The sequence below is a fragment of the Cyprinodon tularosa genome, unplaced genomic scaffold, assembly GCF_016077235.1.
Source record: "Cyprinodon tularosa strain WSP-4 unplaced genomic scaffold, ASM1607723v1 ctg48, whole genome shotgun sequence".
NCBI lineage: Eukaryota > Metazoa > Chordata > Actinopteri > Cyprinodontiformes > Cyprinodontidae > Cyprinodon > Cyprinodon tularosa.
Window position 1 is genome coordinate 1,722,980 of NW_024039207.1, and position 18,578 is coordinate 1,741,557.

At 40.4% G+C, this 18,578-nt stretch overlaps 1 protein-coding gene across 3 annotated transcripts in view; it reads left to right on the plus strand.

Annotated features, from left to right (window-relative positions):
• scn1lab (sodium channel, voltage-gated, type I like, alpha b) overlaps positions 1-18,578 on the plus strand; it is a 70,979-nt gene that overhangs the window by 29,615 nt on the left and 22,786 nt on the right. For 2 of the 3 annotated variants that reach the window (XM_038301959.1, XM_038301960.1), the window contains exons 8-17: positions 2,279-2,342; positions 2,853-2,994; positions 3,110-3,316; positions 13,001-13,279; positions 13,518-13,859; positions 14,045-14,177; positions 14,341-14,579; positions 14,674-14,847; positions 15,634-15,990; positions 16,073-16,588. In XM_038301959.1, the coding sequence (XP_038157887.1) occupies positions 2,279-2,342; positions 2,853-2,994; positions 3,110-3,316; positions 13,001-13,279; positions 13,518-13,859; positions 14,045-14,177; positions 14,341-14,579; positions 14,674-14,847; positions 15,634-15,990; positions 16,073-16,588 (2,453 nt within the window). The remainder of the gene's footprint in view (positions 1-2,278; positions 2,343-2,852; positions 2,995-3,109; positions 3,317-13,000; positions 13,280-13,517; positions 13,860-14,044; positions 14,178-14,340; positions 14,580-14,673; positions 14,848-15,633; positions 15,991-16,072; positions 16,589-18,578) is intronic. The other variant, XM_038301962.1, reaches the window with a different exon arrangement.

Genomic DNA, 18,578 nt, shown 5'->3' on the forward strand with positions numbered 1-18,578 from the left:
CTTTTCATATCCTGAAACTTTCATGTATTTTATTGGTATTTTATGTGTTTGATTAACACAAAACATCCCATAAGTTATAAATATGCAGCGATGTAAATAGTTTTAATATTTATTACTCACCCAGAAGTATAAATAAACTTTTGTAGAAGTTAAAGTATCAACTTAAGCTTTTTACAGAAGTAAAAGTGTAAAAGTACCATTTTTAAACTGATTTAAGGTATAAAAGTAATGCAAAATGTTAAGGACAGATGCTTTACTGCAATACTCTATGAAAGGAACATCTTTTCTACAATTCTGGATGATAACTTCCTTATAATTCATTTTCTTGTTGTTTATCTAATGGTAACGGTGTCAAGGTTAAATTTCCACCATCTTGAAAAACTATTTATTTTGGTATGTGGCAAACAACAAGTTGATGCAGAACCGTGTCCAACCACAAAGAAATAATTGTCTGAATGAAGCAAATTATTTTGATGTTTTTAATTTTTTTTTTTTTAAGATACCAGCCATATAGAAAATGTGCTTAAATGAAACAAAAGGATATAAAATAAGGAGTCTATTTTTAAAATGTAAGGAGTAGAAAGAGTAGAGATAATTAAAAAAAAAGTAAGAAGTAAAAAGTTGTCTAAAAAATAACTACAGTAAAGTATAGATTTCTACTTAAATAAGGTAATGAAGTATTTTTATTTGCTTTTTATTTTATTGGTGTGTTTCTTCTGAAACCCTGTGCCACTAGCTTCTAAATAGAGTCCACACGTGTGTAGTTTAGGGCCTCAACTAACAGCTATTTTGCTGATAGATTAATCAATTAATAATTTAATGGCAAAATGTTCCTCAAAGAAGATTTTCCACAGAATTTAAAACATGTGAAGCTAAAACTGTGCCCTCTGAGGACTTCTGGAAAGATCAAATCAAATGACAAAAAGTTTTTTTCATCTTTAATACAAACTGTTACAATATTTTTTTTATTATTTTGGTATAATAACTGCTTTAAGTGGTTTAGTCTTTCATCTGAATGCGTGTTTTAAAGGTACACTATGCAACCGGTGTTGATTTTCCAGCGAGGCTCCCCCTAGAGGGCGAAAGTAAAAGTGCACTGTCGTAAATATGCTCAGCTGTTCTCCTGGTTTCTCCGTCAAGCCAGGCGCGGTTGTTTTGAAAAAAAAACGCCAGTACAAACAATGACTAACACAGTGAAAGTATGAACATGCACACAGAGGGAGAGAAACCATTCCAATGTTACTTACAATCGCATCAGCAGAAACGCGAGGTGCGTGTCAGCCTTGCAGCCTTCTTTTTCTTTTAGCTCTCGCCATTCGGAAAAAGCTTGCCTGATGTTCACCCGTGTACGACTCCTCTCTCTGTCCAGAGCCCTTTTCCTCTTTCTTGCCTGCTCCGACATGGGCTTTTGCTGTTTTCACGCTGGTTCCGCCATGATAACTGCACAAAGATCGCCACTGTGCTAGCAACGAGCATGCCTTTCACTGGGGGCGTGTAGCAGTTCTCGCCGTAAAGCAAGACCGACTCTCGCGAGACTTCTGAGCCTGTGGGTGCGGGCCGAGGGCTCCTGCAATTGCAAGTACGGTATTTCCCCTACAGACCACCAGGGCGGCCGAGAAAACCTTTGTTCGACCTGAAATGACTCATTTAATCATCCAAAACGTTATGGAACACATTAATTAAATGCCTTTAAATTCTAAACTTAAGTTAATGATTAATCCTTTACTGATGTAGTTTATTTCAATAATCTATTAATCACTAATAATCCCATTAATTCTTTCAGGCCTAAACTTGGCCTCAATTTAATCCCAGCTTTTTTTTTCTGTCTGACTAATAATAAATAGCCCGAATCAGGAGGAGGAAAGATCAGAAAAGTAAGGCGGTGGCAGTATAATGCTGTGGGGATTTGGTATGAGGAGCAAAGCTGGTCAGAGTTAAGAGAGAATTGTTGCTAGTTGCTGTAATTGATCCGGAAGATGGTTGAATAAAGGAGGGTGAACAAAAAGGCATGCCGCACCTTTCAGATTTTTTTTCAGATCATGTCTATCATATGGATTTTCATCATTATGCACCTATTTTTCTTGGTTTGTCCAATAAAACCCCAGCCTGGTTCTGTATTGTTGAGGTGTGTAACATCCCAAAATCTGAACAGGATTGAAGTTATAATAATATTTCTACGCAGCGGTGAATTGATCTCACTGATAGAGCTCATAGGATGCTCATTCCTCTGCCTCATATCCTCTACCATATTCTGAGACTGTTGTCCTCTCCCCTTTAGGTAATTATTATTACCTTCCTGGTCGTAGGGACGCTCTGCTCTGTGGAAATGGCAGCGGTGCAGGGTAAGATCTGACATCTTCTATTTATATGACCAATTAGCCACACTGCAAAGCTACGGCAGACAGTTCAAGTTGGTTCCAGAAACGCTTCGGTGCAGTAGGGAGATTTAGCTGCGTTTTTATAGAATATATAGAAAGAAAGGTTTTCTCTTCTTATGTTTAAGAAATAAAGGGTAATGATGCAGACGGAGGGACCTCACATTACCAGGACAGCCATTAAGGCTCTTCTTTCGTCGCTTCCAAGCCAATTCCAAAGATAAAAAAATCAGAGATTTTAGGATAAAATGCAAATTATTCCTGTTAAAAGCTTCTTCTAGTTCCCCTGTTGATGTTTATCTGGTGGTCGGATGGCAACAGATGATAAGACGGGTTAAAATGTGCAGCTATGCAGTTTATCAACAGATTTGGTTTAAGGATGCAGCAAAATTTCTTGTATTATAAAATCTGTCTTCATGGGTTCTTTTTGTTGTTTAGAAATCTGCTCATTTATAACCTCCATTTGGTGTTTTAAAGACTCTGTCCAGAGGGGTTTGTTTGTCTCAAAACGGGCCGTAATCCAGACTACGGCTACACGAGCTTCGACACCTTCAGCTGGGCCTTCCTCTCTCTGTTTCGACTCATGACGCAGGACTACTGGGAAAACCTCTACCAACAGGTTTGTCAGCACTCTAATAGCCTTCACCTGTTGAAATAATGGAGAAATGACTAAATAAAGATGAAAAAAATCTAAATATATATATAATTTTAGCTTTTCTGCTTTGTCTTGGCAGACTTTGCGTGCAGCAGGGAAGCCCTATATGATCTTCTTCGTGCTGGTGATCTTCCTCGGCTCCTTTTACCTCATTAACCTGATCCTGGCTGTGGTAGCCATGGCTTACGATGAGCAGAACCAGGCCACCATCGAGGAGGCTCAGCAGAAGGAGGAGGAGTTCCAGGCCATGCTGGAGCAGCTGAAGAGGCAGCAGGAGGAGGCGCAGGCACGACTATTTCCTTTTTATTCCCACTCAGCTTTCTGCTATTTCGGTTTAAATCGTGCTGCTGTTTGAAAATCAGAACATATGCAGAACAAATTGGGTGTTCGGATTGGTTTATTTAGTATTCAAGACATGCAGAGTATTCTGCCTGATGTTTAGTCTTTCAGTGTTGCCATGGAGACCCAGAGATTTATTGTCTGGTCTCTACCAAGTTGTAAAATTATTCACTTAAGCCCAAAAGCACAAAAACACACGCATCACACTCCAAAGTGTCACCATAAAAAAAAAAAAAAACAGTGGGACAATTTGTAAAAAGAATGATGAAGTAAATATGAATCTTAACACTAGAAGTCCCAAAGTGCAGACTTTAGTCTGCACCTAGTTTGTATAAAGTATCCCCCCAAAGGTGTTAACGGCTCTCCTCTGGTGCTCCATTTTCAAATCAAATGCAAATGTAGGAATGTGGTTTGGTGACTTCAGCTGGTGTGCTGGGGTTTCTTTGTTAAAGTTGCCTCTCTTTGTGTTGTAAATTAGCTTTTTCAAGGAGTTGAGTAATTTACAGAATTTCTGTGGGGATAAATAGAGCAGGCACAGCACACAGACTCAGAATTCACCTGGAATTCACCATGGCACAACCAAGGCGACCAAGAAGGATGAACGCTCAAGAGGCTTTAGCCATGCTTCAGAGCATGCCAGACTACGAATCTGATGGTGGATCTGTTGGAGACTTAGCATTTCAGAATGAAAACGGCGCAACCGATTCTTCAAGTGAAGAGGATGATTCATATGAGAATGCGACTGCTTTTGCACCAGCAAATCCTCCCCTCCAAAGACGCACCAGGGGCCGAGTGGTCAATTATATGATTGAGCGGGACAGTTCAAACACTGAGGCTACATCAGATGAAGAGGAAGACACAGTGCGCGGCAACTCCCCTCCTTGCAAAAAACAAAAAACGGCTGATGTTGGCACAATGCCTGGAACCACAGAGAAGGCGAAAGATGGCACTGTTTGGTCCCATTGGAAAGTTGAAGACTTTTCTGTTCCTGAAACCCCACAGACTGCCTTCAATGGATCAGGAGGGCCAACAGATTCTGCGAAACGCAAAATCACAAGCCGCCTTCGCAGCTTCCTGTGTTTGTTGGATATGAACATGTTGCTCACCATCAGAGACTGCACAGTCCACGAGGCCCGCAGAACAAACCCCAGCTGGCAGATGAGTGTCTACGAGCTGATGGCTTTCCTCGCAATCCTTTTTCGAAGGGCTGCCATGGGTTACATTGGTCCCATGCGACACATGTGGGCCAATAAATTCGGAAACGCAGATATCAAACCCATAATGCCTCGTAACCGTTTTTTTGAAATAAGACGGTACCTTCGTTTTGACAACAAGGACACCCGCAAGGAACGCATACACAATGACAAATTTGCAGCAATTTCTGACATCTGGATGCGGTTTGTTCAGAACTGTGTGTCGTCCTACAGTCCAGGACAGCATGTTACTGTGGATGAGCAGCTGTTTCCGTCCAAGGTTCGGTGCCCCTTTTTGCAGTACATTGCATCCAAGCCTGACAAGTTTGGAATCAAGTTTTGGATTGCAGCAGATCTGGACACAAAATACATGTGTAATGCCATCCCTTACTTGGGAAAGGATCCCACTCGTCCAAAAGGAGAGAGGTTGTCAGAGAACGTTGTTCTGAAATTGATGGAACCATTTTTGGACAAGGGAAGGACTGTAGCTATGGACAATTTCTTCACCTCTCTGTCTTTGGCTAACAGGCTCCTTCAGCGAAATACAACTCTGCTTGGCACCATCAGCAAAATCTGTCGGGAGCTACCAGCAACTGCAAAGCAAACCTCGGGGCGCCAGTTGCACTCCACGCAGGTCTTCAAATCTGGAAGTGCCTTGCTGACGGTGTATGCGACAAAAAAAAGAAATCTGTCTGTCTTCTGAGTACCATGCATCACAGAGTGGAAATTGTGGACATTCAAAAACAAAAACCAAACACTGTGGTTGATTACAACCATCTCAAATGTGGTGTTGATATTATGGACCAGAAACTGCGCAACTACTCTGTGCGTGCAGGAACACGGAGGTGGCCTATGGCTGTGTTTTATAACCTGCTTGACATGGCCGCCACAAATGCACATGTTTTTTACACAGCGTGTACAGGATCCAAAGAAAGTCGTCGACTGTTCATGCTGGAGCTTTCAGAGGAACTCAAAAACAGGCTCCTGCAGGAAAAGACACAAGAGGAAGAGCAAAAACAGCTACGTCGTGAGATGAGAGTTTCCCAGCAGAAAAAGACTCAATGCCAGGTGCGCATACTCTGCAATAACAACAGAAGTACTGAACGTTGTGTCCAATGTGGCAAATTTACCTGTGGCAAATGTAGGAAAGGCTCACCATGGGAATGTGGAAACTGCTAGATGGGACAATTGCATTTTACATTTTTCCACATTATATTTAGTGCTTTATCCATATGTAGACTGTTTTTCTTTATCTGAAATAAAAAAAAAAAACTTTCTGAAGCTATACCTTCTGTCTGTTGTTTTTCAAAATTGAGCTGTTTGGGGTGGGAATTGGGCTCCAGTCCCCCCAACTGATCTGTACAATGAAAACATCTCCATCAGCTGACAAGAATATTTATACAACAATGACCATCTGCCCTATTTACTAGAGGGCAAACAAGCAAACATCATCCGCTCACGATTTCCAGCGGAAAGCCGGTTTTGTGCTGGAAACCCGTTTCCAGCTCAAATTCCAATCTGGCGGCAGGGGGAAATGTAAAGGTTGTGGGTGGGAAGTCTAGCTCCCAGAATAAATAGGCCCAGCAGATCGACTCAGTTATTGAGATTTCAAGCTTGGCTTGGCTTGGCGTACAAGCTTGGCTGCAACAGACGAGCATGTGTTGTACAAGCCGTGCACAGGGACCAAAGAGAGTCCACCAAAGTTAATTCTGCTACTTGCAAATGAACTTCATAACATTTGTATGCAAGAAAATGCAATAAAGGAAGAACACATGAGACAGCATTGTGAGATGAAGAGACTAGGGCTGTTCCTTTTGTGACATATACAGGTGCTGGTCATAAAATTAGAATATCATGAAAAAGTAGATTGATTTCAGTAATTCCATTTAAAAAGTGAAACTTGTATATTATATTCATACATTACATACAAACTCATATATTTCAGATGTTTATTTTGTTTAATTTTGATGATTACAAATGACAACAAATGAAAATCTCAAATTCATCATATCAGAAAATTAGAATATTACTGAAGACCAATAAAAACAAAGGATTTATAGAAATGTTGGCCAACTGAAAAGTATGAACATGAAAAGTATGAGCATGTACAGCACTCAGTATTTAGTTGGGCCTCCTTTGGCCTGTATTACTGCAGCAATGCGGCGTGGCATGGAGTCCATCAGTCTGTGGCACTGCTCAGGTGTTATGATAGCCCAGGTTGCTCTAATAGTGGCTTTTAGCTCTCCTGAATTGTTGGGTCTGGTGTATTGCATCTTCTTCTTCACAATACCCCATAGATTTTCTATGGGGTTAAGGTCAGGAGAGTTTGCTGGCCAATTAAGAACAGGGATACCATGGTCCTTCAACCAGGTACTGGTAGCTTTGGCACTGTGTGCAGGTGCCAAGTCCTGTTGGAAAATGAAATCTGCATCTCCAAAAAGTTGGTCAGCTGCAGGAAGCATGAAGTGCTCTAAAACTTCCTGGTATGTGGCTGCGTTGACCCTGGACCTCAGAAAACACAATGGACCAACACCAGCAGATGACATGGCACCCCAAACCATCACTGACTGTGGAAACTTTACACTGGACTTCAAGCAACGTGGATGAAGTGCCTCTCTTCTTTTCCTCCAGACTCTGGGACCTTGATTTCCAAAGGAAATGCAAAATTTACTTTCATCAGAGAACATGACTTTGGACCACTCACCAGCAGTCCAGTCCTGTTTCTCTTTAGCCCAGGCAAGACGCTTCTGACGCTGTCTGTGGTTCAAGAGTGGCTTGACACAAGGAATGCGACAGCAGAAACCCATGTCTTTCATACGTCTGTGTGTGGTGGTTCTTGAAGCACTCACTCCAGCTGCAGTCCACTCTTTGTGAATCTCCCCCACATTTTTGAAGGGGTTTTGTTTCACAATCCTCTCCAGGGTGCGGTTATCTCTCTTGCTTGTACACTTTTTTCGACCACATCTTTTCCTTCCCTTCGCCTCTCTATTAATGTGCTTGGACACTGAGCTCTGTGAACAGCCAGCCTCTTTAGCGATGACCTTTTGTGTCTTGCCCTCCTTGTGCAAGGTGTCGATGGTCGTCTTTTGGACAACTGTCAAGTCAGCAGTCTTCCCCATGATTGTGTAGCCTATAGAACTAGACTGAAAGACCATTTAAAGGCTTTTGCAGGTGGTTTGAGTTAATTAGCTGATTAGAGTGTGGCACCAGGGGCCATCAATTTTGAACCTTTTCACAATATTCTAATTTTCTGATATGATGAATTTGAGATTTTCATTTGTTGTCATTTGTAATCATCAAAATTAAACAAAATAAACATCTGAAATATATGAGTTTGTATGTAATGTATGAATATAATATACAAGTTTCACTTTTTAAATGGAATTACTGAAATCAATCTACTTTTTCATGATATTCTAATTTTATGACCAGCACCTGTATGTTACTCCAATACTAAAGGCATACTGTTTGTCATTCTCTAAGATTAAATTTTGAATTACATAAAAAGGCGAGACAAGACAAAATACAATTATTCTTTCTTTCATATAGTGAGCTTTGCAATATAAATGAGTCTGTTGGTGAATGGACAATAGAAATAGACTCTGCCTTGCCTTGTTGGAAAAGCATGGTTATGACTTGTTCTCAGCTCAGGAACTAGGACCACTATAATATCTGGTTGTTCAATAGGTTTGCCTAAATAAAAATTTAGATATGACATATAAATATATTCCTGCAAAAAGGTATGATGTTGCAGGGGCAGGTACTGAAAAGTGCTTGGAACATGGTCTTGATGCCAGTTTGTTTCAGCCTTTATCCAGTCTTAATGTAGAAGGGCTGGTCATATCACAGGTTATTTGCATTACAATAGGGACAGTTAGCAAGGCAGAGTGAATACACAAACTTGCAGAGGGGAGGGGGGCTTGCAGGAAAACTGAAAATCTCTGGGACATCTAGTGTGAAAACCAAAGAAAATCACAATAAATTAGTAAATATATGTCCTTTGTCCTATGTACTGTAGTGTCCTTTCAGGAGCTTGTTTGCACACTGCGATAAATTTAAATCTAAATAAGTATTTTTTTTTTAAATAAGTGCGTTTTATATTGAATTGAGGTGGCAAGTGAGACACTTTGCCAATGGAACAACACTATTTACAGGTGCTGGTCATAAAATTAGAATATCATGAAAAAGTAGATTGATTTCAGTAATTCCATTTAAAAAGTGAAACTTGTATATTATATTCATACATTACATACAAACTCATATATTTCAGATGTTTATTTTGTTTAATTTTGATGATTACAAATGACAACAAATGAAAATCTCAAATTCATCATATCAGAAAATTAGAATATTACTGAAGACCAATAAAAACAAAGGATTTATAGAAATGTTGGCCAACTGAAAAGTATGAACATGAAAAGTATGAGCATGTACAGCACTCAGTATTTAGTTGGGCCTCCTTTGGCCTGTATTACTGCAGCAATGCGGCGTGGCATGGAGTCCATCAGTCTGTGGCACTGCTCAGGTGTTATGATAGCCCAGGTTGCTCTAATAGTGGCTTTTAGCTCTTCTGAATTGTTGGGTCTGGTGTATTGCATCTTCTTCTTCACAATACCCCATAGATTTTCTATGGGTTTAAGGTCAGGAGAGTTTGCTGGCCAATTAAGAACAGGGATACCATGGTCCTTCAACCAGGTACTGGTAGCTTTGGCACTGTGTGCAGGTGCCAAGTCCTGTTGGAAAATGAAATCTGCATCTCCAAAAAGTTGGTCAGCTGCAGGAAGCATGAAGTGCTCTAAAACTTCCTGGTATGTGGCTGCGTTGACCCTGGACCTCAGAAAACACAATGGACCAACACCAGCAGATGACATGGCACCCCAAACCATCACTGACTGTGGAAACTTTACACTGGACTTCAAGCAACGTGGATGAAGTGCCTCTCTTCTTTTCCTCCAGACTCTGGGACCTTGATTTCCAAAGGAAATGCAAAATTTACTTTCATCAGAGAACATGACTTTGGACCACTCACCAGCAGTCCAGTCCTGTTTCTCTTTAGCCCAGGCAAGACGCTTCTGACGCTGTCTGTGGTTCAAGAGTGGCTTGACACAAGGAATGCGACAGCAGAAACCCATGTCTTTCATACGTCTGTGTGTGGTGGTTCTTGAAGCACTCACTCCAGCTGCAGTCCACTCTTTGTGAATCTCCCCCACATTTTTGAAGGGGTTTTGTTTCACAATCCTCTCCAGGGTGCGGTTATCTCTCTTGCTTGTACACTTTTTTCGACCACATCTTTTCCTTCCCTTCGCCTCTCTATTAATGTGCTTGGACACTGAGCTCTGTGAACAGCCAGCCTCTTTAGCGATGACCTTTTGTGTCTTGCCCTCCTTGTGCAAGGTGTCGATGGTCGTCTTTTGGACAACTGTCAAGTCAGCAGTCTTCCCCATGATTGTGTAGCCTATAGAACTAGACTGAAAGACCATTTAAAGGCTTTTGCAGGTGGTTTGAGTTAATTAGCTGATTAGAGTGTGGCACCAGGGGCCATCAATTTTGAACCTTTTCACAATATTCTAATTTTCTGATATGATGAATTTGAGATTTTCATTTGTTGTCATTTGTAATCATCAAAATTAAACAAAATAAACATCTGAAATATATGAGTTTGTATGTAATGTATGAATATAATATACAAGTTTCACTTTTTAAATGGAATTACTGAAATCAATCTACTTTTTCATGATATTCTAATTTTATGACCAGCACCTGTACATTTAAAATAAGAAAAAAACAATTGCATTGTCTTATTATAAGTGCATATTATCTAATTATCTTGTTTTAAGAGTAAAATACTAATTCTATTGGCAAATAATGCCATTTAACTACTAAAATTAAGGGGAAAATACACATGTGGTTGCACTTTTAATCTGGACCAGCATCCTTTGAAATTATAAACCCAGAATTGAACCAAAAATCTATGGAGAGCCATTTCAGCCAAAATTAAATAAATAAATAAATAAATGGGTGAAATAAATAAAAAATGAGTAAAATAAATAAAAAAAATGAAGAAAATAAGTGAAATAAATAAAAAATTTGTTAAATAATTTAGCTTTTTCATTAAACCAATTTTTAATTTATTTATTTTTCATATTATCAATTTCCCAATTTCTCTTTTTCATTTATCTATTTGTCATTTATCCCTTTATCCATTTACCCATTTTTCATTAATTTAATTTTCATTTAAACACTTTTCAATTTCCCTTTTTTACTAAGCCAACTTTTTAAATTTATTTATTTAATTTATTTTTCAGATTATCTATTTCTCAATTTCTGTTTTATCCATTTTTCATTTATCTATTTTTCTTTTACCCATTTTTCATTAATCTATGTTTTAATTTAACCACTGTTCAATTTCCTTTTTCCATTAACCCGATTTCCTATTTCCCGGTTTCATTAATCAATTTCTCATATATCCCTTTTTTATTTACCAATTTTTCTTTTATCTATTTTTCATTTACCATTTGTTTGAAAAAATTTTAATTTTCCCATTTTCCAATTTCCCTTATTCATTAAGTATTTCCTTATTTTTTAATTTATCACATTCTATTTTCCCCTCTTCGCTTCTGCTTTAATATGATAATGAGGGGCGGTGTCTTCAGGCTACAATGGCAGCCTATTGGTTGGTTAGATGCAACTGCAGCGCTCAGGTCCTGTTCAGTAGCAGTCGAAGTGTAAGCTGTTTTTTCAAAAGTTAAAGTTAAACAAAACTCAAAGGACCATAAAACACGTCGGATATTAAACTTACAGCATTCTAGTTCATCTATTCGATCGGCAGCTTCCCTAAGAAGAACTCTTCTTAGGGAAGATGAACGGTCGGCAGAAACGATTTTAAGTTGACATGTGTTGGGTGTCATTGTTTCTTAATTAATTCTACCTTCATTGCATTCATCCTCAATCCATGTGAAATGATTCCCTCTCCAATCATTGCTGCTTTTTTTCAGGTTGGGAATCAATTCAGTTTATTTCTATAAAGCCAATTAACAGCAGATGTCATTCAGTTTAACATCCAGACAAGTTAAGGAAAACCAGCTGCTAGCATCCAGTTATTGTCCTTGCAGGACTTCTTATTCTTTCTTACGCATTTTGGACCCATCTTGTTATTTGTTTGACCTAAAACATTCTGCAGTTACCATAAAATAAGTTTCCATGGTGTTTTTCTTCAGAAGTGGAGTCTTCTGTCGTGAACATGCATAAGTGAGATCCTTTCACATGTCAGGACAGGTATCTGGAACCAATCAGCCATCATTTTGTTTTAAAACGACATGGTTGCTGAGGTTTTTTTTTAGAGGTTTTTACTTTTCCCCTTCATGAGATGCTACTTGTGTCCCGCTTTACTGTGACCGACCCAGAGAAAGGTCTCTAAACACTGCTGGATTTCAGGAAACTCATTTGTTTTTTGCCTTTTTTCTAATAGAAGCATGAGGTGTTTCTTGTTTTCTCCACGTATGCAAAGCCAGACACTTTGTTCTGCTGGTCTAAAATACATTCTAAAACTTCCCATCACATGTTTCTCATTCAACTATTCATAACAGGCCATACATTTTCCTTCTGCTAGTGTCCAATTATTCTCTAACCTTAGCAAGGTCATTGCTGGTGCCTTTCCTACCTTGCATTGTGTCAACACACACTTTCTTGGTGATAAATCAGTTCGATTAGAAGCATTTGATGCCAATTTTCCCTTTCAAATCAAAGATCACAGCTTTTCTTTGTTGGCATCAGAACAAATAAGCTGATGGAATGTTTTTTGGTGTTTATTTAGATTTAATGTTTGATTTAATTGTTTATTTTTTTACCTAAAAAAGAATAAAATAGTTTATAATTAGGTGAGAGTTAAGAACTCACTGCCTCGCTGTAATCTGAAATCCATCCTGCTTTTTTTCTACAGGCAGGACATCAAATATGTCTCTTTTCTGCGGCGTTGCTGGGTTTGTTTTCTGTCAGATGTGTTTCATCCTTTAGTGGTTGGACTCATGCTTATCAGCCGGGTGCACAATCACACACGTGACACACAATAAAATCCCTGTTCCTTTGCTTTGTTTGCCCTTAACTACAGATAGACAAACATAGAAGAAAAAGGTTTAATGTTTTATTTGAGGAAATGAATGGTGATACTCTCAGATTACAGAAGCTGGAAGTTTTTATCAGTTCCACAATATGTCTGGTGTTTGTTCAGATATCTGTCTTGTTTTCTAAAGCAAAGCAGCTCTAATTCATCCCTCCATCCACACAAATGTTTTGGTTCTGGTAAAAACATTCAGACGTCCATTTTTAGAATGCGTCTGTGGTTGATTTGGCTCTTCAAGCCAGGCTCTCTCCTCCGCTCCCCTCCGAGACAGGCGCTGGGTCTCCATGACGACTGTCTCTGTGCTCTAATTGGCTGGCAGGTTGCCGCGGCAGCAGCCACGGAGAGCGGAGAGTACAGCGGGAGAGGGGGCCCCACCTCTGAGTCCTCCTCGGGGACGTCCAAGCTGAGCTCCAAAAGCGCCAAGGAGCGACGCAACAGGAGGAAGAAGAGGAAGCAGCGCGAGGAGGAGGAGGAGAGGGGCGTGTGCGACAAGTTCCACAAGTCCATGTCAGAGGACAGCATCAAGAGGTCCAGCTTCCGCTTCTCCATCGATGCTAACCGGCTGTCCTATGAGAAAAGATGCTCCTCACCCAACCAGGTAACTTTTACACAGCACTGTCATCATGATTTAAAAACATACTTTATTGACACTTGATGAGCAGCAGGCCTCAAAACATTGGAAACTTTATAAAGTTTATTGGGATTTGATGTGATAAACCAATTGAAAGTATCTCATTAGGACTGTGAGGACTGAAAGGTGTGGCATGCTTTTGTGTTAAACGGGGTGTCCTCTTCATCTATCCTGTATCGTCACGTTCCATTCGCCTCCTCTCCAGTCTCTCCTCAGTGTCCGTGGTTCCCTCTTCTCGCCCCGGAGGAACAGCCGCGCCAGCCTCTTCAGCTTCCGCGGCCGAGCCCGCGACATGGGCTCGGAGAACGACTTCGCCGACGACGAGCACAGCACCTTCGAAGAGAGCGACAGTCGCCGGGGGTCCCTGTTCCTGCCGCGCCGCCTCGAGCGCCGCTGCAGCGCCGTTAGCCAGATGAGCCTCGGGGCGCCGCGGATCGTGCTCCCCGCCAACGGGAAGATGCACTGCTCGGTCGACTGCAACGGGGTGGTTTCGCTGGTCGGTGGGACATCTGTAACAACCTCTCCTGTAGGTCTCCTGCTACCTGAGGTGACTTTATGGTTTATTTTCACATTTCGCTCTTTAAGAATTTATTTCTTTGAATCCTTTTGTTCCATTTTCTGATAATTTTTATCCATTATCCATCTTTTTCACAAAAACCAAGATAACCAGTAGCAAAGATTCAGCTTTTATAATAATAGCCTAAACATTATTTAATTTTTTGTTTTTATTAGGGAACAACAACAGATACCGAGATAAAGAAGCGCCGATCTGGATTCCTGCAGCCTTCCATGGACTATTTAGATGAACCGGGGGCGCGGCAGAGAGCCTTGAGTGTAGCCAGCATACTCACCAACACAATGGAAGGTCGGTATCTTTCAGAGCTTTTTGACCCCTGAATCCTAAAGTCTGAGGATTCAGACTTTAGGATTCTTATTGTCCATTATGTCTGTATCTAAAACCCTTCGATGTTAGCTGACAGCAAGATAGTTCAGATTACTTCTCTAAAAAGACACTCCTCCTTTTCCAGAGCTGGAAGAGTCCAGACAGAAGTGCCCTCCCTGCTGGTATCGATTTGCCAACAAGTGTCTGATTTGGGACTGCTGTCCCGCATGGCTGAAAATCAAAGAGGTGGTCAGCATGGTGGTCATGGACCCCTTTGTGGATCTGGCCATCACCATCTGCATCGTCCTCAACACTCTTTTCATGGCCATGGAGCACTACCCAATGACTAAGGAATTTGATAACCTCCTCACCATTGGAAACCTGGTAGGTGTTTATTCTGATTCGACGCACCCTTAGAAAATGGACGGGGTCGGTTGATGTGGATATTTAATCAGCTTTCCCTTTGTGTTTATTCTAGGTGTTTACAGGCATCTTCACAGCTGAAATGTGCTTCAAGATCATCGCCCTGGATCCTTACTATTATTTTCAGGAAGGCTGGAACATCTTTGACGGTATCATTGTTAGCCTCAGTCTCATGGAGCTGGGCTTGGCTAACGTCGAAGGCCTGTCTGTGCTCAGGTCCTTCAGATTGGTAAGAGTAAATGTTGTCATTTAAATCTATAAACCCTGGTATAAGAATACATTATAAACAAGCAGGGTACTGTTGAAGGTATTTTGACATTGAGGAACTTAATTATTGTTTCGTTCAGACACTCGTTTAGATACTATTCCACCAGGATTTGTACTTTATGGCCAGAAATTGATATTATAATAATTTTATGTTCATATTTCAAAATGTAAAATCTATTGCTTGTGGTTATGATGATATTTAGCCATCTAATGCAGCGGGGAATAGTTACTCAGACTCTAACCCTGATCCAAAAGTACAAATCACACCACATACGCTAAATGTTCAATAAAAAAATAATCATAATTGTTTCGGTAGTAGAGCAGAACAAGCTAAACATTATTAATTGAGGAATTGTTAGAACAGACGCCTTGAAACTACCCATGTTTACTAAGAAAACATGGTCCCTACTGGACATCTTATCGGTTTTTATTACATAAACAATGGATCTGTGAAACGATCAGCGATTAAAGTCAACATAAGGTCTACTCAAATGACTGCAGTTTAAAAGGAAGGCTCTTTCACATAACCGAGTCGATTAATTAAAAATAAATAACTTCACTGTGAAAAAAAGGAGCGATAAAGTTCATCCTCCCACCTCTTTTTTAATAAACCAGCGCAGTCTTTGTCAGCAGCTCTTTAAATGTGTCTTTTGCTAGATTGGAGCAATTTTCAAAGGATAAATTATTTTCCCCTTAGTGCATGTTGTATTCAGACCTTCCCACATAATGGTATTTGTTTTTATATCAGCTTCGAGTCTTCAAACTCGCCAAGTCCTGGCCCACTCTCAACATGCTGATCAAGATCATCGGTAACTCGGTGGGCGCTCTGGGCAACCTGACTCTTGTGCTGGCCATTATCGTCTTCATCTTCGCCGTGGTGGGCATGCAGCTGTTCGGCAAGAGCTACAAGGAGTGCGTGTGCAAGATTTCAGAAGACTGCGAGCTGCCGCGCTGGCACATGCACGACTTCTTCCACTCCTTCCTCATCGTGTTCCGGGTGCTGTGCGGGGAGTGGATAGAGACCATGTGGGACTGCATGGAGGTGGCAGGACAGACCATGTGCATTATTGTCTTCATGATGGTCATGGTGATCGGAAACCTAGTGGTATGACCTTTGCCCTGGTCAGGAATCTCTTGCAGGATCTGGTTTCTGTACCATGACCATCATTTATTTTGATTCCTTTCAGGTTCTCAACCTTTTTCTGGCTCTCCTCCTGAGCTCATTCAGTGCAGACAACCTGGCCGCCACCGACGAAGACAGCGAGATGAACAACCTGCAGATCGCCGTCGGACGCATCCAGCGCGGCATCTCTTACGTCAAAGCCAAAGTGCGACAGTTCCTCCAGAGCCTCTGCTTCGGCGGCGGGAAGGGATCCGGCCTGGCTGAGGAGAGCAAACCCCTGGATGATCTACAGAGTAATGGAAAGGGGAACTGCATTTCTAACCACACTCCACTGGAGATCACCAAAGACTCCAGCGGGGTATACTTGATGGAGGGCAACGGAAAGCCAGGAGGGCTGACTGTTGGGGTGGGTGGGGACACCACCAACAAGTACGCAATGGAGGAATGCGACTATATGTCCTTTATTCACAACCCCAGCCTGACTGTGACCGTCCCCATCGCCGTTGGCGAGTCAGACTTTGAAAACCTAAACACGGAGGATTTCAGCAGTGACTCCTCTGACGTGGAGGGAAGCAAAGAGGTAAGACAGCCGACTATCTGTTGGCTGACGTCTTTGTCGGCTTGCGACAGCCGCGTCGGCATCTTTTTAAAGCGTAATTAGCCGATCGTATCTGCGTTAATTAGCAGGATACACAAATATGTGTGAATTTATCCGGATTTGGATAGAAATGGTCTTTTGTAGACAATGATCTGACGGTAGGACACTTTTAAAATAACATAAGTGCTGCCTCATGCGTACACACGTCATGCTGCTCTGTGCTAATGGCGTCTTATCCTGGCAGCCGTAACAAAAGAGATTCAGATCCGTCCTTTTGTCCCTGGCAACAGGTTTATGTGTTATCGTTAAGATGCATGACTCACTATTTTGGAAACTGCTGACTTACCACTACACTTGTGAACATTTATCTCTTGTGCTAATCCAGTTATGTTTGCTTCATCCTGTTTCAGGACAACAAGAAAATGGTGTAAAGATTTAATTACAGCTGGTTTCTTGCAAAAAATGTGCACATTCTTTTACAGCAGAACCACAAACAGAGATTTTATTTGACAGACAAACAATGCAGAGCATAACTTTGAAAAGGAAAAAGATTATGTTCTGGTCAGATGAGACAAAACTGACATAAAGAAGAAGGCTTTAGACCAAAACATCTTTGTATTCCATAATGGTTTCCATTCATATGCAGAATCAGTGGACATAATTAAATACTTATTTTCATAAATTCTCCATCCAAACCAATTTTAAGATGTTTAGCAAAGAATAAAAAAAATCCCTTATTTCACAATTTGAGTAATTTTTTGTTTTTGTTTTTTTATAACGATTAACTTTTGTAGGTTTATCCCATAAATCCCTCAAGAAAACACTTTGAGGTTTGGTTTTTTTTAGGGATGCACAATATAATCGGCCCCCTATCGGTATCGGCCTTAAAACTGAATATCGGACATCGGCCACCCCACCGATATTTAACCCGATATTTGATCAGCTTCTGAGTTTCTAACGTATAAAAAAATAAAATAAAACTACTTCTTCTTCCTCAAAAACTTCTTTTTTACAGACTTAAAAACTTCTAAAGATGAGGGAAAAAATATTGATACATTAAAATATCACAATATCTTCATATGCTGATATATTGCCATTTAAAAACACCATATCAATCTCTTTTACTAATGAAATATTGCTATATGTCATCGTTATGCTACGAAATCCCCCGAAAACTCACGAAATTTTGCCATATTTTTATATGTTGCTATATTGACGCGGCATCGATCTATTTTACTAACAAAATCTCACAAGAATTTGCAAAATATCACAAGAGTTTGTAACAGAACGATGAAATTTCACGAGATTTTGAAAGTAAAATAGATCGATACCGCGTTTAAAAAAATCTATTTGATATCAGCATATGAAAATATATTTGAGTATATTATTTTTCAAAGTGTCAGAAATGGATAACAAAACTGCTATTTTCAATGACTACTTATTTTTGTCCAGCTTTAACATCGGTATCGATATCGGTTATCGGCTACATGAGTTTTAAAATATCGGCCAAAATCCCAATATCGTGCATCCCTAGTTTTTTTTTTTTTTTTTTTTTTTTGTTAAAAAAATGTAAATAAAACTTCAGGGGGTTTGGCACACTTTTCCAAAGCACCCTAACCCTTCGACTGATTTCCTTTTTTTCAACCGATTACCCTTTGTGCCAGAGCAAAACCATAATTTGGTATTTGTAGTCGTCAAGCTGGTAGAGCATTGGGGCTCTGCTCCCTGGTGATGGGAATCTGTCATTGTGGGTGTGGTGCCAGCTCCCTTTGATTCAAAACAACCCGTGAGTCTATTTCTGGCCATGACAGCACATGCTCCATATATGGATCATTTGTCTGACATCACAGCTGCTCTTTAGAGGCGAAACATTTTTTTTAGCAATAACATTCCCATTGCTGTGTGCACTCACTGAATTTAATATCTGTCTCTGAGATAACTGTAACCCTATGGAGTGGCCAGTGAGGGTAGA